The sequence below is a fragment of the Schistocerca serialis genome, chromosome 1, assembly GCF_023864345.2.
Source record: "Schistocerca serialis cubense isolate TAMUIC-IGC-003099 chromosome 1, iqSchSeri2.2, whole genome shotgun sequence".
Classification (NCBI taxonomy): Eukaryota; Metazoa; Arthropoda; class Insecta; order Orthoptera; family Acrididae; genus Schistocerca; species Schistocerca serialis.
In genome coordinates, this window is record NC_064638.1 from 900,521,901 (window position 1) to 900,545,769 (window position 23,869).

General features: G+C 41.6%; 1 protein-coding gene across 1 annotated transcript in view; it reads right to left on the reverse strand.

Moving 5' to 3' along the window:
- Positions 1-10,161: 10,161 nt before the first annotated feature.
- Positions 10,162-23,869, reverse strand: part of LOC126411739 (glutathione S-transferase omega-1-like) — a 93,490-nt gene continuing 79,782 nt past the window's right edge. Inside the window, exon 5 of the mRNA XM_050081387.1 lies at positions 10,162-10,441. Coding sequence (XP_049937344.1) covers positions 10,319-10,441 — 123 coding nt within the window. The 3' untranslated portion in view covers positions 10,162-10,318. The remainder of the gene's footprint in view (positions 10,442-23,869) is intronic.

Consider the following 23,869-nt stretch of genomic DNA (forward strand, 5'->3'; position numbering starts at 1 on the left):
GTTTGAGGCAAGTTTTACTGTTTGTGGCCTCTTTGTGCTTCAAATAGAAGTCATATAAATCATTCCATTTCAGTTTTGCTGTATCATATGAAAGGTTCGGCGGAAGAAAGTGCTATCCCACAACGTAGTTACGAGTGGAGTGAGAAATTTATCTGCAGTGTTTACGAATACAGCAAACTATAGTAACATCTAGTGGCGTATGTCCCGCTAGAGAGAACTTTCTACTTACTAGATTGTTTTGTTTCATTGTATTCATAACATTGTCATTGAATTTAAACAAACATATCTTTGGTCGTTAACTTATCTATTCGTTCTATTGGCTTAACTGATTTTAATTTTTCCCAGATACTTGACTACAGGCGACAGTCAGCAGACCATAACTTTTTCTTTTCGGTTAGGGCGTTCAACAGTCTCAGAAATTGTGAAACAAGTATGCCAGGCAATATGGACTATTCTACAGCCCAAGTATTTACCTACTCCTACGACAGAGATGTGGAAGAAATCTGAAGAAGGATTTGTATAACGTTGGGGGTTTCCGAACTGCCTTGGAAGCATAAACTGAAAGCGTATCAGGCTAAAATGCTCGAAGGATAGTGGATCCCAGTTCTTCTGTTACAAACAATTCTTTTCGCTGGTTCTCCTGGCGATCGTTGATCCATACTACGAGTTTACAGTAGTTGTGTAAGTAGGCTGTTTAGGTTTTTTTATTGGTAACGCCACCTCTGTATGAAAATCACTGGCTGTGCTGTGTGCAGTCTGTGGCTGCTTTGCATTGTTGTAATACTCGCCATTGTAGTGTTGGGCAGCTGGGCTGTTAACAGCGCGTAGCGTTGCGCAGTTGGAGGTGAGCCGCCAGCAGTGGTGGATGTCGGGAGAGAGATGGCGGAGTTTTGTAATTTGTCATGAACTGCTATATATATTATGACTATTAAGGTAAATACATTGTTTGTTCTCTATTAATATCTTTCATTTGCTAACTATCCCTATCAGTAGTTAGTGCCTTCCGTAGTTTGAATCTTTTATTTAGCTGGCAGTAGTGGCGCTCGCTTTATTGCAGCAGCTCGAGTAACCAAGATTTTTGTGAGGTAAGTAATTTGTGAAACGTATAGGTTAATGTTAGTCAGGGCCATTCTTTCGTAGGGATTTTTTTGAAAGTCAGATTGCGTTGCGCTAAAAATATTGTGTGTCAGTTTAAGCACATTCATGTATAAATTGTTCTAAGGGGACGTTTCAGTTGATATTGGAAATTATGGACGTCACAGTGACAACACTATTTCTGAGAATTCAGCTTTCTATCAAGAGTATATTGAGGGCAAAAGTATTCTACCTCCAAATCAGATTCGCGTGTATCATACAAAAAGTTGTATTGTGTCACCTCCTCTATAAGTCTTTCTGTGTCCATGATGCATGCACTATGAGCTGCAAGAGGAAAACCGCCTCACGCCGCTGCTTCCAGTGTGACCACAGAGCAGTTGAGTGCGCCAACAGAGGCAGGCGGCCTCTCCGGCTTGCGGCGAATCTGTAATCTGTGTCACCCGGCGGCGGCCGGTACGGCAGGCCGCATGCCGGTGCGTCAGAGCCGCACTCTGTGTCACCACCGCCATACAATAACGTGCGATTCAACAGTGCGGCCGGCCTGCTGCGGTTCAAGGCCACAGGCGGGACGGCCAGGCCGCATTCTGTCTGGCCAGACCTTTAAGTCCCTGCAGCGACCTACCAAGGTCTCATTGCTTTCGTGCCACGGTGCGTTGCCGTTGCCGCTGTTATCCGTGCCGAAGGTAGAATACCGGCTATTAGCTAGGTGGTCGTAGTGTTCTGGCTGATCCGTATATTTCGACAAAAGAGAGTGTACGTAACGCAATAAACTGTAGAGATAACGCAAAGAAAACCCACAATCTGCCATTCTGTAGGTTTACTATGAACCACAAGGGGTATGAAACACAGCATTACGGGACTGTTTGTTCACTATTTTCTCTTAACCTCCACATATTTACTGAACAATAAGGTTTCTTTTTAAGAACAAGAAATAGTAAACAGCAGGAAACATGATGAACTGCAGAAAGACTTAGACCTATATCAAGATAATTACGTGAAGTTTTGTTCAGTACACTTCCAAAGAAATAAGTTTAAGAATTCAACACACAAAATAGTAAACTGGTACGGAATGCAGTACCTACATTATTTAACGTACCAGATAATCGACCACAACTGTAGTTAAAGAGAAAGCTACGACACCTGCATAATAATAAAATGATAAAAACAATAAAACTGTTTCCCGACTCAAAACAAACCAGATCCGCAAATGTTGATACATCAGATCCACAAAGGTCAGAATTTTTCTTTACTACAGTCTTTGGAAAAAAAGTAATTATATTAAACAAATATTCCTGAAATTGAATGTCGAGCGAAGAGCAACAATGAACAAATATTTATGTTTCGTTTCGTATCAAAGAAAGTGCCGGTAAAATTTTAGTTATAGCAGCGGCGGCCTTGTGGACTGATGTTGGCAACGGTCGTTGAATGCTGCTAATTCACGACGACCAATCGCTATACAGATGTAGGCAGTCAGTCCAATCAGATTTTACCCGGTAATAGCTAATTTATCTCCTTAATAAACACAATTATTTTGATTACGTCGTTCAGGACTTCCAGTTCCACGACGATGGACAAACACTGATAGGTGATTTAAATTCAGAACTTGCCCAGTGAGCAAATTCTAATACGTATGTCGATCATGCAAGTAGATGGAGCTCCTGATATTGTACCATCAACGGGCAAAACTCTCGTTAAGTTCTTGACTGAAATGTTCGTTAATGTCATGTAAGTATAACGAAGCGTCACATGCATGAACTCAGTCTGCGCAGCGGAATGCTCACAGTGTTTTAGTGTAAGACACGGTAAATTTGCTATGAAAAATTATGTCCTTAATGTTGTATGGCCAAACAGTCAGCCTGTACGGAAATCGCCTCTGGAAACCGAACTGCACAAGATGACGAGAATAGTTGTGTGTTTTGAATCAGCAAAAGAAGCAATACTATTCCCGTTATATAGTTGCATGTAGTTTTGTCACGATACTGAAGTAATTATTTTGTCGTAATCGGGGACACATCGGAAAAAAGACAGTGAAACGTTTGCGACAGGCAACATTAAAATCAACAAGACCCTATAAATTCATTGTCAAGATATCAATACTGTTCGAAAACCCACACATACAGAATGAGGAGAATGGTCTTTGGCGTTGATCTTGAAATAAATAATTAATGCTGTTCCTTTTCAATGATTGACAGGTTCTTGTACACACCCTTGTCTACTAAGTAAATTAATTATCCTCGTAAAGCGAACATTTCAGTACAAAACTTTTTTGTTAATATGAGGAGATTGATATGAAAAAGGTGCAAATTCCCCTGAAAAATTAGTTACAAGAAACAAAATACAAAGAAACATCAAACTTTATTCAAGACTATCTTCCGTACGGCAAGTATAAATTCACTAAATACAGTTTTGGAATCTGAGTGACTTATCACGCCGCGCTCCATATTGATAAACAATGTAGTGCATTCGTATGTAGACCATGGGTAACATAGACTGAATGTGACATCATTGCACTGAAACCAACATCTAAGTCACATGATCTCGGGACAGGACGTCGAGTTCATGTTATTACGCACTGTCTGGAGTTGACAGTTTCTCTCATTTATAGCTGAAGTCAAATATTGATTTTAACAAGAAAACAATTTGCCTTATTTCTATCACACATGTAATAGTGCAGTTAACCTGATTTCTCCGAAGTTCCCAATATTAACGCAGTGATTATTGTTTTTGAGAGTTTGTAGGTTAAACACACTGACAGTTCTGTTTACAAGCAACAAAATTACAGTTCTTCAGTGGAAATCTGGAAATTTCTGGTAAGGTCATATGGGACCAAACTGCTAAGGTCATCGGTCTCTAAGCTTACACACTAACTTACTTAATCTAAAACTAACTTAAGCTAAGGACGACACACACACCCATACCCGAGGGAGGACTCGAACTTCCGACGGGGACAACCGCGCGGACCGCTACAAGACGCCCTAGACCGCGCGGCAGTTCTTCAGTGAATACTTTTTTTTTGTTGCACTGTCAATCTTTTAGTCCAACATTTCCACAGGAGTGGAACACAATATCAGATTGGCAGGCAACTCTATTTTTCTGACGATTCCTCAACAAAATATGTGAAATGTTTTGTTATGCTGTTATAAGAAATGAAATCCATTAGTAACTATAAGGTCCGGTTTTTATTCAAAATAAAGATATGTATTTTACGACTCTTGCTACTTAGTGATGCCGGTATGTTAAAACAAGTACGAGTTCCCACGTTACGTTAAACGAATCTCCTGAGGGAACTGAACTGGTTCACTCAACAGGAAGAGATTTTATACGTATAATTAACAGTCTACATTCATCTTTAATAATGTTTGACTCTGTCAGAAGCAGATCTGCACTACGAAGGACTTTTGTACTGGCATAAAGTCACTCAAGACCTGCTGGAAGTGTTTTTAATGCTGTGATAAGTGAAAAAGATAACCATTGCTTTATTATCAGGATTTTAGGAGCAACTACGTTAACTGCACTACTACATGTGTAATTGTAGTACTACAGTTCGTTGAATTGTCGAAATCAATGCTTGAGTTTAGCGATAAATGAGAAAAACTGTAACTGTCAGTTCCATTTTACACAGCACGTAATGGCAAGACCTCGGCTTTCTGCCCGAGTCACGTGACTTAGATGGTGGTTTCAAGCCTTAACGCAGCAGAGATAAGGACATGCGCGGTGTATGTTTATATGGCCTATGCCTTCGTATATTTCGACAAAACAAAACAGCGAATGTCTAGATACCGTGTACCATCACCCGATTGGCTAACATCAACCTCACGTAATTCCCATCATTAAACGGTCGCCGTCAACATCAGCACACTACGCCGCCGCTGTTATAAGTAAAACTTAACCGAAAATGCTCATCATAAGAAAAGTCAGCAACAAAAGTCTATGCTTCTTATGGATGAAACACTTCGTTTATATTCTCTTGGTCTGAATGCGGTAAGTCACAATTATATGCAACTTCGATAGCATTTCTTCATGCAAACATTGCGTCATTTCATTTACGAGTTTCGGCTCTGCATTTGTTTTATGATTATTCAGGTCTCTCGATATTTTACTAATTCTTGCGACCCAAAAATACAATAATTAATCCGTAAAGTACGTAGAAAAAGCATTGAAATTAAACAGTCTTGTGGCAAATGACGAATGGCTTTCTTGCCCATAAGCCCTACAGACTTCAGCGTTCCGACGGTAACACAGTTTTACAGCACTGAGTGTCGCGATTGTCTATGTTGCACTGTGACAGTGTCCCTTCGATGTGGACATTATTTCCTTCCCTATCGTTGACCATTCCGAGCAGGTTCTCCATCTCCAGTGACGTCGTTGTCGACAGTACGTTAGAGCCTAATCGTCTTTCCTTCTAACTGGGTGGCCGGCCGCGGTGGTCTAGCGGTTCTAGGCGCTCAGTCCGGAACCGCGCGACTGCTACGGTCGCAGGTTCGAATCCTGCCTCGGGCATGGATGTATGTGATGTACTTAGGTTAGTTAGGTTTAACTAGTTCTAAGTTCTAGGGGACTAATGACCTCAGAAGTTGAGTCCCATAGTGCTCAGAGCCATTTGAACCATTTTTTTCTAACTGGGAGACTATTTCTAAAGAAATTCTGCCTTAGTAAAGTAATCTGCACATTAACCCCAGTTCACTTCTGAAACACTCAAATTTTAAATCAAATTAGCTTGGCGAGCATTGGAATCCTACTACTCATATGAATATTGGACGTGGAACTAAATTTCCCACGGAATGCAAAACGTGGTAGATCGCTAAACCCTTTAACTATTTCCTTAATTACACGACAGATACGTGAATACAGGGGATAGAAAATATGTTCATGTCAGACTCACATCTCGAGAACAAACCGTGCAGCTTCCAACATCAGTATATATGTTGCTAAGGCTACGTGATTAGGCGTTATGTTAGACGACTTACCGGGCCGCGGCGCATGATGTCAATAAGGTGCTGGCGCCTGTCAGCTGCGCTGAGACACCATGCCCTCGGGTCTGTGCACGCATCGTAGGTCATCAGCTGCCCGGCCATCCGGCCTCGCCATGCCGTCGGGTCCGGGTCGCCCGTGCGCAGGAACGAGCGCCAACCTCTCTCCACAAACGCCATATCGTTCCATACACACACCCAATAATTTGCAACTTACTCCAGCGAAAGTCAGCACGACAATGACGCCAAACAAGCGAAGTGTTAATACAAATGTTGGCAAGGGAACACCAAACCAAAGAGATTATTTCAGTTATGGTAGTTTCGGTATGTATTAACTGAGACACAAACAAAAAACAAGCGTACGAAGCATTCGCTAGCTGGTGCGCCACTTTATTTTATTCATTTGTTCTTTTATAGGAAAGCTGAAAGCCGAATTAGGAATGAAACTTTCGTTTTCTGGTAAAACTTAAACAGGCTATCTGAAAACGATTAAACGACATGGAAATATGTTTCAGAGGTGTATGCGATACAAAAACGCAGACAAGCAGTATCGGTTTATCAAATACAACACGTAATAAAAATTGTCATGCCCTAAGCCAAAATCATTTTTTTAAGAAAAATATGTTCAAATGGGTATAGCAGTAGGCGACTTGTGTTGTTGATCGATTACATAATATGGTGGACTCAGTGACAGAACGCTACTATGCCGTTGCCTGTATGGATATACTGTACACGGGAGCTAATGAAAATCTGTGAGATATAATGTAACAGCGCGAAAGAAGCGCCGAAATTGTGTGACAATGATTGGAGATGTCTTTGCTGCGAAAGATCACTTCCGAAATCGCCACTTAAAAACTTATAAGCCCTTCAATTTATCACGTCTCACTGCAAATCATAGTTATTACAGTCTGTCTGAAACAATATCTTAAAAAATGCCAATTAGTTGATATTTTCTGCAACAAGCGCCACATCGACGACGATAGGAATATAGTTCGTAAATTATCCGGAAGAGGCGCCACCACAGCCCAGTCTACCGTTGCACAATTTCCTTCCTTTCCGAGTAACACCACAGTGTAGCCTCGTTTGTATTTTTCTGGAACCCAGCCATGTGAATTAATAGGAATATATGTCAATTAAATTAGATGATTCTGTTTTTCAGACATATTGGCTAAATTTTCTCTCCGTTATTTATGGCAACACTTCTCGTACTTTACGGTACCTGACATGTCTAACAGATTACTTCTGTATCGTCTTCCATGGGAGAGTTCTGTTCCTTCAGAACAGATTCGGCTCCTATCCTGTGTGGGGACGTCTAATATTTCGCTCATGAAAAACGTTGGCTAGTTAACCACATCCGAGAAGACATGTCTGTCTTTAGAACGCATTTTGTTAATTTCCGATTCTGTAACTGGTTACCGTGTTTTATTTATTTTTTTATAATTTAGTTGCTGCTATAACTGAAATTTAAGTTTTCAGCATAAAAATTACATTTACCATTTCGAAACAATAGATACATACATATATATTTTTTTTTTAATTTCATGATTAAAATTCCAGCTTTCGCTTCATTGTTACCTTCGTTGTAGTATTCATTAACAACCACTAAATACGTATGATGTCGTGCAGTGGTTTTTGCTCTCTTACATTGAAGTGCTTGGTATATGCGCTACCTAACTTTGCATTTTTCGCGTGGTAGTTAGCTCCTTTTCACTTGTATCCGCTAGGTATCAACGAGTTACCAAACAATACTGCTTAATACAGTGTTGCACAGTAGTATTTTGCAATTTATAGCAACAGTCTCACAGTTGTTAATTGTGTTCTTTGCTGCTAGTGGATAACAGAGTGAATTCAACTTCGATAACGCACTGCAGTACAAATGGCTAATTGCTGAGATATGAATAAAGCGTACATTGTGTTCGATTCCCGTTCCATCGGTCGTACTCGAAATCCTATTGAGTTGGAAGATCTATTATCACCTTCACGAAACAAACATTAAATCTACAACACTGTAATAGTACTCTTAATGATTGTGTTTTTGATAACAAAATTTATAGGAATGATAGAATGAAGAGAACTTAAACACTGCAACTTGATAGCACAGCGAATTTTCAACTACTGGAATACAGATGAACCTTCCAGCCTCTACCATCAGACCAGAGAAAAGAAAAAACTTTATTCATTATATCCAGAGATACCACTCATTATCCTACACTGGCCGGTCAGAATAACACGATCACTGTTTTCCAACGTCAAAAACAACCCGGTTCAAGCTGAAGGTAAGTCATAAGTTTATAAATATTTGTAGCAGATACCTGGGGTTCAAAAACATCATTATCTCGAGTCTGTGTACAGAAAATATGGGCACTTGTTAAATGAAGTCGGTTTGACAGTGAGGTTCTGGTGACTCGCGTTGTTGAAGCAGTGATTAAATGGTCTTGTGCTATCGTCAACACATACAGTCCGGTGGAAACAGTAGCAGACGATGATGAGTGTCCGCAGAAATTTACCCCACAGGAGGGGTGGAGACTCTTAAAATAGAGTTAATACAACTGTTTGGTTTATTCAAAAGACTAACAGTCTGAAACAGTAGAAAGCCAGAAAAACTGAGAAAATCTTACTGAGTATCAACAAAAATAACAAATCTAAGGAGCCTTTAATTAATGTTTCTCAAATGTGAGAAGAAACAAACAAACTTAAAAAAAAAATCTTACTCAGTTTCACTGCGATCTGTAACATAGCTCAAAAAATTCACTTCTTTTACTTTCGAGCAGCATACTGGATTTTTTTCATGTCTTCTATTTTTATGCATCGAATAGCATAAAGGAAGTTTTAACAGACGATTGTTGGAAGTACTAGGGAAACTGAGAAAAATCGTTTGTTTGTGAAATGACACTTACACCGTGAATAAATTAATGTTGTGAGGAATAGGTTAATACTTACATGTCCCTTTCTTCTTATTCTGGCTGGGGGTGGTGGTGGCTGATCACTGTTGCTCCACTTCATGGTGATCCTTTCAGTGGAATGTACACTCCTCCACCATAGCTCAGTGGTCACCACAAGTGAATGTCATGCAGAGGCCTCAGGTTCGATTCTTGACCGGGTTGGAGTTTTATCCACCAGGGAACTTTCATCATCACCGACGCGCTAGTCGCCGAAGTGGCGTCAAATAAAAAAGACTCATGAGGTGGCCAACTACCCCAGACAGGGTCACCCCAGACAGGGTCTCCTGGCCAATAATACCATACAAAATGGTTCAAATGGCTCTCAGCACTATGGGACTTCACATCTATGGTCATCAGTCCCCTAGAACTTAGAACTACTTAAACCTAACTAACCTAAGGACATCACACACATCCATGCCCGAGGCAGGATTCGAACCTGCGACCGTAGCGGTCACGCGGTTCCAGACTGAAGCGCCTAGAACCGCATGGCCACACCGGCCGGCTAATACCATACAATCGTTTCTCTTTTACTACAGTGTACAGGACTGAGTGACGAATCCAACTGATCATTAGCAAGCCTAGAGAAGTGATGGACAGGGAAGAAGAGCAATAACCAACAGAACAATGCCTGTCTGATTTTCCTGTCATTTATAAGTCACCCAATTATCCTGGAACAAGTGATGGATGCGGAGTGAGGAGTGGGAAGGTGGGAAGGGGAATAGGGGAGGAAATCTGACAACAACGCAGAATAGGGTGTTATGTAGTAGAGATCTGATGATAATGCAGCATGATATAATATGCAAGCCGGCCTCGGTGGCTGAGCGGTTCTAGGCGCTTCAGTCCGGAACCACGCGACCACTACGGTCGCAGGTTCGAATCCTTTTATAATATGCAACACAGATCTGGCACCAATGTAGAGTGGAGTAGTAAGCAGTAGATATTTGGTAACAATGTAGTGTGTGAATCAGCCCGGCTACAGTAGCCTGAACACCTTACACGTCTTCTAAAAACTGTAATTTAGTAATATTCCTTTCCTCACGAATTTGACTTCAGCTGGGATGGGCTCTTACCTCTCCAAGCCAATGAAAGGTTTTATTGGTTTACAGTTGAATATCAGAGCAGAGATCAGGCCATGTTTTTAATGTACTCTTTATTGACGACAGTCACAATGGATTGAATTTATTTCGTATATTGCGCATTACACTAATTAAAATATTGTTGCTTTCTATAGTTGCATTTGATGCTCATGCTACAACAGATGCAATTGGAGTATTTTTGCAAAAGGCACGTCCAAACAATGGGCCACGTCTTCTACAGCTTATCCATATCAAGGCTGCCGTCCACATACTTCTTGATGAAGTTGGCGTGTGCTTCTGCAGACATAGCTGACAACTTCACCGCCGGGTCCTGCATCATTGCTGCTCCCCACGCCATCTACAGAGAAAATTTGCAATGTGAACATCCGATGTGTCTGGTCGTAAAGGCTTAGTTATGATCGAGAAATACCATTAAGGAGTAAAAGACAACGAATGAAAACATAAGCAATATATATCTATACCTACAAATACTGTATATGCAACTTTACGTAATTCCGAACTAAGAGCACGTTAACAAGTTCTGCTCAGTGCTCAGTTAAATAAATCAGTATTGTACCATAGGCCACTATTTGAAATACTGGAAGGAATGAAATAGATCTGCAGTATAGATGGATTTCTTACCTCCAATTTTAGAGACAGGTGTTACCACAGCATATTTAAGTCTGTCAGGAAACATGCCACGGGACAATGATTGACGAGAAAGATACCTTAAAAGTAATCCAGTTAAGCCAGCACATGACTTGAATATTCTGCTACAATCATCATTATAGACAGGAGGTTTACTACTTTTTTGTGAGCTGATGGATTTCGTAATTTAATACAGGTTGCGTTTCCAGATCATCATTCAGTTTGGTTGCCAATGATTTCAAACTGTCTCCATTGTGGCCGGAGTTATTTTGTGGGGGCTCAGTTTCATTTGGATCGCTGTTTGATTATTCCTTATTTTAAAATGTTCTCAGTCGTTTTTGACTTATTCTTTGAATGTTTTAATTTCCTTTAGCTGCGTTTCGCAACACTTTTTTTCCTCTGCCAGTTTCGGGTGAAAAATTTCATAATTAGTTGTGGGACATCATGGAATGTTCCCGCTTAGACCCTTGTATGTTCACGATGTTCCAGTAGGTGCGGAGCTACACGTAGCCTTCAAAATGGCATGTATAAAGTAGGTGCATTCCAAGCAGGGAACCGTCGCTGAGTTTTTTCTGGCGGACAACCGAAGCATCGAAGATATTCATAGGCGCCCGCAGACTGTCTAAGGAGACCTGGCAGTGAGCAAAAGCACAGTGAGTCGTTAGGGGATTCGTCGTTCATCATCGTAACAATGTCGAGCACACCAGTCCGATCTCCCGCGTGCAGGGCGGTCGCACACAGCTGTGACACGTGCAGTGTTGCACTTCAGCGTGTTCGTCGCCACAAGAATGCAAGCTACACTACTGGCCATTAAAATTGCTACACCAAGAAGAAAGGCAGATGACAAACGGGTATTCATTGGACAAATATATTATACTAGGGCGACATGTGGTTACATTTACACGCAATTTGGGCGCATAGATCCTGAGAGATCAGTACCCAGAACAACCACCTCTGGCCGTAATAACGGCTTTTATACGCCTGGGCATTGAGTCAAACAGAGCTTGGATGGCGTGTACAGGTACAGCTGCCCATGCAGCTTCAACACGATACCACAGTTCATCAAGATTAGTGACTGGCGTATTGTGACGAGCCAGTTGCACTGCTACCATTGACCAGACGTTTTCAATTGGTGAGAGATCTGGAGAATGTGCTGGCCAGGGCAGCAGTCGAACATTTTCTGTATCCTGAAAGGCCCGTACAGGACCTGCAACATGCGGTCGTGCATTATCCTGCTGAAATGTAGGGTTTCGCAGGGGTCGAATGAAGGGTAGAGCCACGGGTCGTAACACATCTGAAATGTAACGTCCACTGTTCAAAGTGCCGTCAATGCGAACAAGAGGTGACCGAGACGTGTAAGCAATGACACCCCATACCATCACGTCAGGTGATACGCCAGTGTCGCGATGACGAATACACGCTCCCAATGTGCGTTCACCGCGATGTCGCCAAACACGGATGCGACCATCATGATGCTGTAAACAGAACCTGGATTCATCCGAAAAAATGACGTTTTGCCATTGGTGCACCCAGGTTCGTCGTCGAGTACACCATCGCAGGCACTCCTGTCTGTGATGCAGCGTCAAGGGTAACCTCAGCCATGGTCTCCGTGCTGGTAGTCCATGCTGCTGCAAACGTCGTCGAACTGTTCGTGCAGATGGTTGTTGTCTTGCAAACGTACCCATCTGTTGACTCAGAGATCGAGACGTGGCTTCACGATCCGTTACAGCCATGCGGATAAGATGCCTGTCATCTCGACTGCTAGTGATACGAGGCCGTTGCGATCCACAACGGCGTTCCGTATTACCCTCCTGAACCCACCGATTCCATATTCTGCTAACAGTCGTTAGATGTCGACCAACGCGAGCAGCAATGTCGCGATACGATAAACCGCAATCGCGATAGGCTACAATCCGACCTTTATCAAAGTCGGAAACGTGATGGTACGCATATCTTCTGCTTATACGAGGCATCACAACAACGTTTCGCCAGGGAACGCCGGTCAACTGCTGTTTGTGTATGAGAAATCGGTTGGAAACTTCCCTCATGTAGCACGTTGTAGGTGTCGCCACCGGCGCCAACCTTGTGTGAATGCTCTGAAAAGCTAATCATTTGTATATCACAGCAACTTATTCCTGTCGTTCAAATTTCGCGTCTGTAGCACGTCATCTTGGTGGTGTAGCAATTTTAATGGCCGGTAGTGTAACTTCTACTTCTCTGTGACAAGGCAAGGCCTCACACAAGTCTGTGCACCTAAGAGGTGGTCACAGAACTTTATTGGATTATTCTTCCTCAGTCCGGATCTCGCACCTTCCGACTTCCACCTGTTTCGGCTAATGAACGATCCACTCCGCGGGAAGCAGTATGTGGATGATGGGAGTTATTGATGCAGAACGACGTTGGCTCATACGTCGACAAACAGAGTTGTACCATGCAGGCACACAGGCCCTCACAGTAAGGTGGCGTAAGGCCGGCGCACTGAACGGAGATTATGCTGAAAAATAGCGTTTTGTTGCCCTATAATATGGTGTATTAGAATCCTGAATATAACCAATCAGCATTACTTATTGAACGCTCCTCGTAGATTTCGGGATTTTACAATACTGGTGGCAATGAATTGTCAACTCTTGACTGCACTTTATACTCTAATTAGACCCACAGCAGTACTTACGTCCAAGGGATTAGCCATTCCTTGTCCTTGTTTCTGTTCAGTTGTTTCAGGAGGAAAAGAAAGCAACATTGCTATAGAATAACATTCAAGAGAGAGTTAAATTGTCTGCTGCTTTATCTGAGCTGTAACATTCTCCCCAACGATCCTCCAATAATTTCTCTCGAAACACTGTGAGGAAGACATTATTATGATTTTACGATACAATACTTTTCTTCTATGATGTAGCTGAACTGATAAGTAGGTTTTATTGTTAACATTTTATTATAATCACAAGGTAAAACGTTCATTATTGCTTTTACAGCTAAATCAAAGCTGGTTGTTGGGTCTGCGCGGGATTAACCGAGCGGTCTTAGGTGTTGCAGTCATGGACTGTGCGGCTGGTCTCGGCGGAGGTCCGAGTCCTCCCTCGGGCATCGGTGTGTGTGTTTGTCCTTAGGATAATTTATGTTAAGTAGTGTGTAAGCTTAGGGACTGATGATCTTACCAGTTAAGTCCCATAAGATTTCACACACATTTGAACATTTTTGTTGGGTCTAAAAACAAACTGTCAGTGGTTGTTGCACTACGTCATTCGACCCCGGCAGGAAATTTTAATGTGGCAAACAATCAAAAGCTAGATACCAACATTTCTAGGTGCCCTGTATCAGTGCTATATGGCGTAAAATCGATACCAAAGTCTACATACAACGTGATTCTCCAGGTAAGTAAATTTATTAAAACTGCTTCTAGCTGTTTTGTAAATTTTACTACCTGTTAGTGACCTGTACAATGTCAGTAAACCAAGCTTCTGTGGTTCCTAATCCACTATCGTGGCACAAGCCACATTACCTGTATCCATCAAGATGAATCCGTTCAGTTTCTACGATTTCCATGTGTTGTTCCGATATGCACAACACAGCTTCTGAAATTCGATATAACTTTTTATGATTTTATATGGATATGAGAAGTTCGTCTTTTTTACCAATGAGGCTCCTGACGTTTTGATGGGAGACGTAAATGTGTTTTCATTAAAGTCCATTACTTGCTCTAAGCTACGGTACCGGTAGATTTTAACGCCGATTCCAGATATGGCAGAATCTGTCTATGTAGCTGGAATAATCTGAGTGATCAACCACCATAGTTAGTTGAAGTTCCTCTTTAACAGTTTTCTAGAGACCTGTCGATACCGGGACTGATTTAGGGTGCCACAAACACTGTATGAAAGGGGACCGAGTGCAGACAAAAGCACCTGGTCGATATCAATGGGATGAGGGTCACCCTTCTTCCACCTCTTACCACTGAGGAGAGGAAGGAGGAGGAAGAGGGGTCTGCACTCGTCCCTTCATACACTGTTTATGGCACCCTAAATCAATTCCGGTATCGTCAGGTGTGTAGAAAATTATTAAAGAAGTGGCTGAAACGTCAGCGAATTAGGTCACGTCCCACTTCCCCCTCTATCCCTCCACTGCCCCACACATCTCTCTCTCTCTCTGTCTCTCTCTCTCTGTCTCTCTCACCTCCCCTCCCCCTCCCCCGCCTCCCCAGCACCCAACAAGATATCGGTAGCTGGCAATCAAAGATGACGAATCTACCGAACGTGCGGGAAGTTGCATTGAAGTAACTACGCAGGTGGATGGACGAGGAGGAAAATTTTATTATCTATTTAAAGAATTTGGCATTTTTATTTATTTAAACAATTACACTGCTTCCTTCTCCTCCACGAAAAAGCGTATACGGCTGGTGCTACAACAGCCCATCTTTATTTACCTTTGACCCTTTCCAACGCAGTGGCCAATTTCCACCCAGGCTGTATCAAGTTCCAGTGGAATCATGTATATATCTCAGGAGCAGACACATCAGCAACAACTGCCATCACCAGAGGAGAGGGTGGGGGGGCGGGGATTCTGCACACACACACACACATATATATATATATATATATATATATATATATATATATATTCGACAGTTGGTCGATTTAGCTATTCGTTTCAGAATGTCTTCATTCTGCTGTATATCGGTACGTACAACTGGTGACAGAATTCGCGAGTCCCTTCGCCTCGTCGTTATACTGAAGTGCACAGCTTTGCTAACTGTTAATAATGCATAGCATGTAATGATACGGAGTGCTACCAACATATTGTGTGTCGATATGAAGTCGAAAAACCATCAGAAAGTTGTCAGACTGTTTTAGATAATGTGGGAGGCTATACTTCTGCTGATTTATCTCTTATGTGCTGTGTTCAATAAACTGACGAAAAAACGCTAATTGGTATGCAGTGTGCAAACTCAAATGAATGACGACTTATCATGACAACGTTACGAAATTGTAACGAAATAGCTGGATAAAACCAACTTTTGGCTTTGAAACCATCTACGCCTACCTTCGGCCACTGTCATAGTGAAGTAGCGTTACAGAACCATCAAAAAATATGTGGATGCATCAGTTATGTTAGATATATAACGAAATCCAGTTAACAAATCATTCAGTGCCACAATTAAGCCAATACAGTTGACAGAAGCAGAAAAAGCATGCACTGACAAGTGTGCAATTAAACAACTTTGTCACCTTAAGATCTACCGAGTACAGAATCAAGGTAGCGAGAAAACGTATGGAGGAGAAGATGTCCTGGCATTCGCTACTACTTGTCGATCCACCTGCTAGTGGCTCTCTCACAGAAGACGTAAAAATCTTGTTTTTAGGGGGATTAAAACCGAGTACTAACGTACTCTTCCGCCCGAAGGCCGAACACTTTACCTATAATCTAGCACAACGCCACCTTGTTGTTCCAGTGATGGCTAAGAGAGAGAATCCACAACGTAAGTGGCGAAGTAAGCTGCAGTTTCTGTTAAAATGAGTTTCCTGGGTTCAAAAGCATGAATTTGCTGCTTCTATATCATCCCTTAAATGAGAATAATTCAGAATATTTAATCTAAGTGACAATAAAATATCGAGTGGACTTACCAGGGTAATTTTGAACCAAATCAGTAACTGAATCGAGGGCCACATAGTCGCGAAAGCTATTCTGCGTAGTTGCCAATTCTCCTTTAGACTAGTGACGACAGAATTCGTATAGACCTACTCAGCCGATATGAATATTCAGCTAGATAGCACGAGGGAAGCTCGCCCTGCGAAGACGCGGTGTCGACGTCTGTCACCGCACTGACTGGGAGCAGAAATACCTAGTATAGGCAAGTGACTTTTATTCGCATTTCTGTAAATATGATTTGGGTTTAACGCGTAGTTATGAATGATATCCAGATGCACCGACTGCAAATCGAACATCGTAAATAAGAGTAGCGAAAATTATTTAGGCGGTTTTCCTCTTCTGTGGCTGTCGTAGGGATTTTTGCCTTCTGCTTTAAGCAAACTGCAAATTACAAAACTCATTGACTGGCAAATATTCGATTTTTAAGCATCACCAGACGCTATTGACATTATATGTATTTAATATTATATAGTTGAAACAGCTTTTGAATTGAATGCTTGCACTGGCATCACTTTTAGTACATAACACTAATGAAAAGACTACACAGCACTGCTTGTGGATGTTCACGTTTTGTAAACAAATATCATATGCTGCAAATAAAATATAGTTTCAGATGACTAAAGAAATTCGTCTAGTGCCAGCCAGCTGAATGCTGACGTCAGATGAGCGTAAGTATTCTGCCTGTCGCTAGTCTAAAGAAGAATTGACAACATTGCAGAAAATGTTTCGCGACTGTGTGACCGTCGATTCACTTCCTGATTTTATTCAGAATTTAGCTAATAAATTCACTTGATATTTTCTTGTCATTTAGACTAAATATTCTGACTTATTTTCACTTAAGGGATGACATAAAGGTAGCAAATTTGTGGTTTCGAGCCCAGGAAGCTCGTTCCAACAGAACCTGCAGTTTACTTCGCCATTTACGTTGCGAATTCTCTCTCTTAGCCATCATTGGAACAACAAGGGAGCGCCTTTTGACGCAGTTGTGCGATAGCAGTAAGGTGTTCGCACTTCGGGTTTTCGGTTTTCTAGCTTTCGGTTTTAGTCTTGCTGAAGATAAAATTTTTACCTCTTCTGTGAGAAAGCCACTAGCAGCCAGATCGGCCATCACTTAATAAATCTTATTACAACTTAATACAGCTTCTCCTACACAAGTTTTGTCGCTACCTTAATTCTGTACCCCGTAGATGTAAAGGTGCAATACTTGCTGAAATGCACACTTGTTAGTGTCTGCTTTTTCTCCTTCTGTCAACTGTGTTGACTTAATTGTGGCACTGAATGATTTGCTAAATGGATTTCGTTCTGTATCCGTCCCAACTGCTACATTCGCATACTTCTGTGGTAGTCCTGTAGCGCTACTTCAGTATGACTGTGGACTGAAGGTAGACATTCATGGCTTCAAAACCGAAAGTGCGTATTGTTCAGCTAATTCGTGGCAGTTTCGGGTACTTTGTTTTATTAAAGCGGACTTTTGGTTCAAATGGTTCAAATGGCTCTGAGCGCTATGAGACTCAACTGCTGAGGCCATTAGTTCCCTAGAACTTAGAACTAGTTAAACCTAACTAACCTAAGGACATCACAAACATCCATGCCCGAGGCAGGATTCGAACCTGCGACCGTAGCGGCCTCGCGGCTCCAGACTGCAGCGCCTTTAACCGCACGGCCACTTCGGCCGGCAAAGCGGACTTTTTCACGTAGCGTTATCATAACCATTTGTAATTCATTTGTATGTGTACAGTGCATACTAAATAGCTTTTTTTCGTTGGCTTATTGAACGCAACAGGTAAACGTAAGACATAAACAATTCGGCAGCAATATAGTCTCCTACATGTAGACAATATATTGGCAGCACTTCGTCTCCTTGCGCGTTATGCTCTGTTAGCAGATACTAAAGCTATGCAGCGCAGGATAACTATGAGGCGAGGGGTCTGGCGATTTCTATCAGCGACTGTACCATTTGACACATAGGGGTGGAACGTGTGGCTGGTGGCCTGACCCCAGATGGAGTCTGTGAAATTGTAGTCGAGATTAGGAACAATGAGAAGCATATGAAATAAACGGGAGGCCTTCACGATGATCACAATGCTTCGATGGGAGTGGCTACTTTCGTGTTTCATCAGAGCGTAGAGGAAGTGACAACACGACTCAAATGCTTCAGTGCTGCCTTGCAGAGGACCACTGACAAGATTTACATCTACATCACTACCCTGCAGTTCACAATTAAGTGCCTGGCAGAGGGCACATTGAATCACCTTCAAGCTATTTCTCTACCGTTCTCCTCCTGAACAGAGTGCAGTAAAGACAATCCATGCATGCTATGATTTTTATTATTTTATTATTATGATCATTTTTTCCTATGTAGATCAGCGCCAACAAAATATTTTCACACTCTGTGCAGAGAGCTGGTGATTTAAATTTCATAAGAAGATCGTGTCGCAACGAAAAATGCATTTATTTTAACGGTGTCACCCCAATTCATGTATCATATCTGTGGCACTCTCTCCACCATTTCGCGATAGTACAAAACTAGCTGCCCTTCGTTGAACTCTTTCGATGTCCTCCATCAGTCTTCCTATATGTGGATCCCATTTAATATCCTAGAAGAGGGCGCACGAGTGTAGCGTGAGCAGTCTGTTTAATGGACCTGCTGCATTTTCTTAGTCTTCTGGCAATAAGTCGCAGTCTTTGTTTTGCTTGTCCCACAACATCATCTGTGTCAACGCTCCGATTTAAGTTATTCGTTATTGTTATCCGTAAGTATTTAGTTGAGTTTACAGCCTTTAGATTTGTAAGATTATCGTGAAATCGAAATTTAGCGGATACCTTTTAGTACTCATGTGTATTTAGAGTCAATTTCCACTTTTCGCACAGATGCATATTGTCCAAATAATTTTGCAATTGGTTTTGATCATCTGATGACTTTACAAGTAGGTAATCGACAGCATCATCTGGAAATAATCCAAGAGGGCTGCTCAAATTGTCTCCTAAATCGTTTGTGTGGACCAGGAACTGCAGAGGTCCTAAAACACTTCACTGGGGTACGTCAGATATTACTTCTGTTTTACTCGATTAACTTCCCGTCAGTTACAAGGAACTGTGACCATTCTGACAGGAAATCACGTATCCAGTCACATAACTCAAACGGTATTCCATACGTAAGGTAAGCAATTTGATTAGAAGTCGCAGTGTCAAAAGCCCTCTGGAAATCTGAAAATATGGAATCAGTTTGCCATCCCCTGTCGATAGCACTGAGTACTTCGTGGGAATAGGGAGCTAGTTATCTTTCATAAGAACGTTATTTTATGAACCTGTGTTGGCTGTGTGTCAATAAATCGTTTCACTCGAGGTAATTCACAATGTTCGAGTAGAGAATATGTTCCCAGACCCTACTGCAGATCGTTAGATTGCTCCTATTTCCTTTATTAGATATTGGTCTCACTTGTGCAACTTTCCAGTCTTTAGGTGCTGATCTCTCGACAAGCGAGTGGTTGTATGTGATTAATAAGTATGAAGCTTTTGTGTCACCATACTTTGGCATACAATCTGGGCCAGAGGCCATGTCTTTATTAAGTGATTTAAGCAGCTTCGCAGCACTGAAGATATCTGCTTCTAAGTTACTCACGTTGGCAGTTGTTCTTGCTTCTAGTTCTGGAATATTTATTTCGCCTCTTTGGTGGAGAGATTTTGGAAAAACCATGTTTAATAACTCTGCTTTAGTGGCACCTTTGTTATCAAGCAGCGAAAGTATGCCGCTGGTGTACTTTACGTACGACCAGAATCTCTTAGGATTTTCTGCCAGATTTTGAGACAGAGCTTCCTTGTGTAACCTATTCAATCTTCTGTAGAACTTCGCCAAGCTTGAGGGTTCTGCGTTCTTTTAAATTTGGCACGATATTCTGACCTGTTTTGTGTACCACGGGGGATCAGTGCTATCTCTCATTAATTTATTTGGTATATATCTCTCAACTGTTGTCGATACTATTTCTTTGAATTTAAACCGCATATGGTGTACGCTTAATTAGTCAGACTGGAAGGAGTGGAGATTGTCTCTTAGGAAGGCGTCAAGCGAATTCTTATCTGCCTTAAAAAAATGTATTTTGGGTTTGTTTTTGGTGGGTTTGAATGTCACAGCATTCACTCTCGCTACAACAGCGCTGTGGTCACTTATACCTGTAACCGTCATGATGCTCCCTATTTGCTCAATATTATTTGTTGCAAAGAGATCAAGAATGTTTTCGTAAACATTTAAACTTCGAGTAATCTCCTGAACTAATTGTTCAAAATAATCATACAGTACGACTTCGGATGACGTTTTATGCGTACCACCGACTTTGAACATGTATTTCCGCCGATTTATCTAGGCTGAATTGAAGTCACCACCAACTACAAGTGTGCAATTGGGTTACCTGTTTAAAATGAGATTCAAATTTTCTTTGAACTGTTCAGCAACTGCTGCATCATGTGAGTCTAGTGATCGCTAAAAGGAACCATTTATTAATTTATTCCGGTTGTCAACTGTAACCTCTACCAATACTAACTCAAGGAAATATCTACTTCACATTGACTACAAGGTAAACTACTTTTGAAAGGAATAAGCACTCCACCACCAATTGTATTTAATCTGTCCTTTCTGAACACAGTTAGGCTCTTCGTAAAAATTTACTCTGAACTTATTTCCGGCTTTAACTCGTTTTCCGTACGTATAACGATTTGAGCTTCGTTGGTTTCTATCAGCACTTGGAGGTCTGATTCTTTCCCAACACAGCTGCGACGATTTACCGCTGCATTATCGGTTGTTACCAAGTCACCTTCCTATTTTTGCCCTGCACCCTCTTAGAGTGATGCCATTTCTGTAATTTCCCGAGACCCTCTGACATAAAAAAAAAAGAAAAAAAAACGCCCAGTCCCCTCCACACGGCCCCCTTTATCCGTGTAGCCGCTTTCAGTGTGTAACTGACCCCTGAACTATTAAGCGGAATCCTAACCCCACCACCCTATGGCACAAGTAGAGGAACGTCCTGCCTACATGGTCGCAGAACCGTCTGAGCTTTTGATTCAGACCCACCTCTCGGCTTTGTACCAAAGAACCGTAGTCAGTTCTGTTGGCGATGCTGCAAGTGGTGAGCTCCACCTTTATTTCACAAGCAAGACGGGCCAACTTTACCACTTCAACTAGCCGAAACCAGAAATAATCTCTTCCAATCCAAAGCGACACAAATTCTGACATGAGCCACCAACTGCAGTTGGCTGCACCCTTTGCTCTTCATGGCATCTGCAAGCACGCTTTCCACATCTGGAATGACCCCTCTTGATATGCACAGAGTGTACACTGGATTTCTTCCCACTACTTGGCATCCATATGCCTGAGGGGCCCAATCAAAAACCTAAGACTGGAGCTCCCACTCACCACTAATGTCACTCTCTGTGAATGCTTGGACCTTGCGGGCCGAGAGGCTACCTCTGGAACAGGGCAAGCGACTGCATCTGGCTCGAGGTCTTCTTCAGCCACAGACAGCGGCCGAAACCGTCAGATGGACTGGGGAGATCTATGACGCTATAATAGCCTCCAATGAGAACTTCTGAAGCAACAGATCACTTCTCTGCATGAGAAGGAGCAATGCCAAGAGCTCTGCTGTATGCAGTAGGAGGTAATGAGTCGCTGGCTGGGGCTCTGCAGGCTGCCAGTTCATTTCCAATCAGCAGCAGATATTTGTTACTTAGTATTTATTAAATCTGGAAGGTTGTAATGTTTGCATATTTCGGAATATTAAGTACTTGTGTAAGAGGTCAATGATTAAGGAATTTGTTGCTAGCGCACTCGAGCAGATGTAATTTCGGTGGGTTGCTCACGCGCTGCCTGCGATATGTAAGCTATAAGAGAATCTCAGACAACAGTGTTGTCAGCAGTAGGAACTGTGCAGCAGTGGTAGTGGTAGTAGCGAGGAATCTGGTGTATCGAGTTGGCTGGGCCAGTCGTGTGGAGCGATGGCGGTGCCTGAGCGTTGTAGTATAAGGTAAAAGCAGCCTCGCGCATATGTAGTATTGTTATATAGGTCCCATGTAAATGGTTTTAAAAAATTTCTTAATAATAATCTTTCTTATAAAAATTAAGTTTTGACAATCATTCAACTCAATTTAAGGATTTTACTACTTTCTCCAATCCATGGTCATCCTGATTATTGTAAAGACAAATCAGTTGTTTCATTTTATACATGACAAATCTATTCTCCAGCATTGCACTGAGCTGTGCCAGAAAAATTTCTTATAGGAACAGATATATATGCGTTATCCGGCGACCTTATCGAGGTAAGAATTTTCAATTTATTCAGTATGATCTTTCAGGGCCATGACGCAGCACTGCCGACGTCCAAAATTTACCAGTTTAAATTCACAGTCAATTATTGAAAGGTTATAGGTGAGCCACAATGTTATTGACAGATTAGTCACATTTTATTATTGGTAAGTTACGGAACTTATCTGTTGGTAGGTTAGGCATTTTTACTTTGGGGAGGTTACACTTGGCGACCGGCCAGGATCGTATTTTTGTGAATTTCTGAGAAGTAGTCAGTTATATATCAGCTCTTATTTACCAAATGTTAAATGTAGTTTGCATCTGGCTCAACGCATTTACTTATTTGTCACTCTTCCTTTCACAGATCATCGGCAATCTATTGCTCTTTGTTGTTATTGTATTTGTTCCATTTTGCTTTGTCTTTGATTTTGTGCCTACTTTTGAGTTGTGAAAATGCTGCGTAAAACTGCTAACAGTACATCGAGATCCGTAATGAGTGAAAAAGCTGACTTGAATAATTTGACTGATAATACCAGCGACACTCAGTGCTATAATGATAATCCTCCAATTATAGTTCAGTGCGTGCCGAGCACCAGTAATGATTTTATTTCAAATGATGAACAAACAAATTCAGTCTTGTCCACACTTAATTTAACGACAATTGATGACGCGGCACGTTCCGTTACAATGAACGCTGCCCAGTTTGACACACCTGATTTGCAAAATTTACACAGTGATCAGTTAAATGTTACTAACGAAAATGAACAATGTAGTCAAAATACGTCAGATTTATTTGATTCCGATGTAGTGACCCACACTGCACATCCGATTAGCAAACCTTTTCGTGAATCATACAATGACCAAATGGTTACATAAAACGTGACACATGCAGATACACCATCACACAGCACAGAAAATAGAGTCGCTAATTTTGGCATGGATCAAGTTATGGCATTATTGCTACAACTTAATGAAAATCTCAAACATTTGAATGAAAAATATGACAGGTCCATTAAACAAACTAATGAGAACTTAAAACAAGTTAAGGAAAACCTCTATTGAACAGCTTACTGAACATGCCATTAAAGCAGACGTTAAGAAATTAAACAAAACCACATATAAAATGCAAAAAAAAATTAATGCTTGTGATACTAAAAACGACGATCAGTTAAAAGCACTGACTGAAAAATTTGATGAATTGGCCAG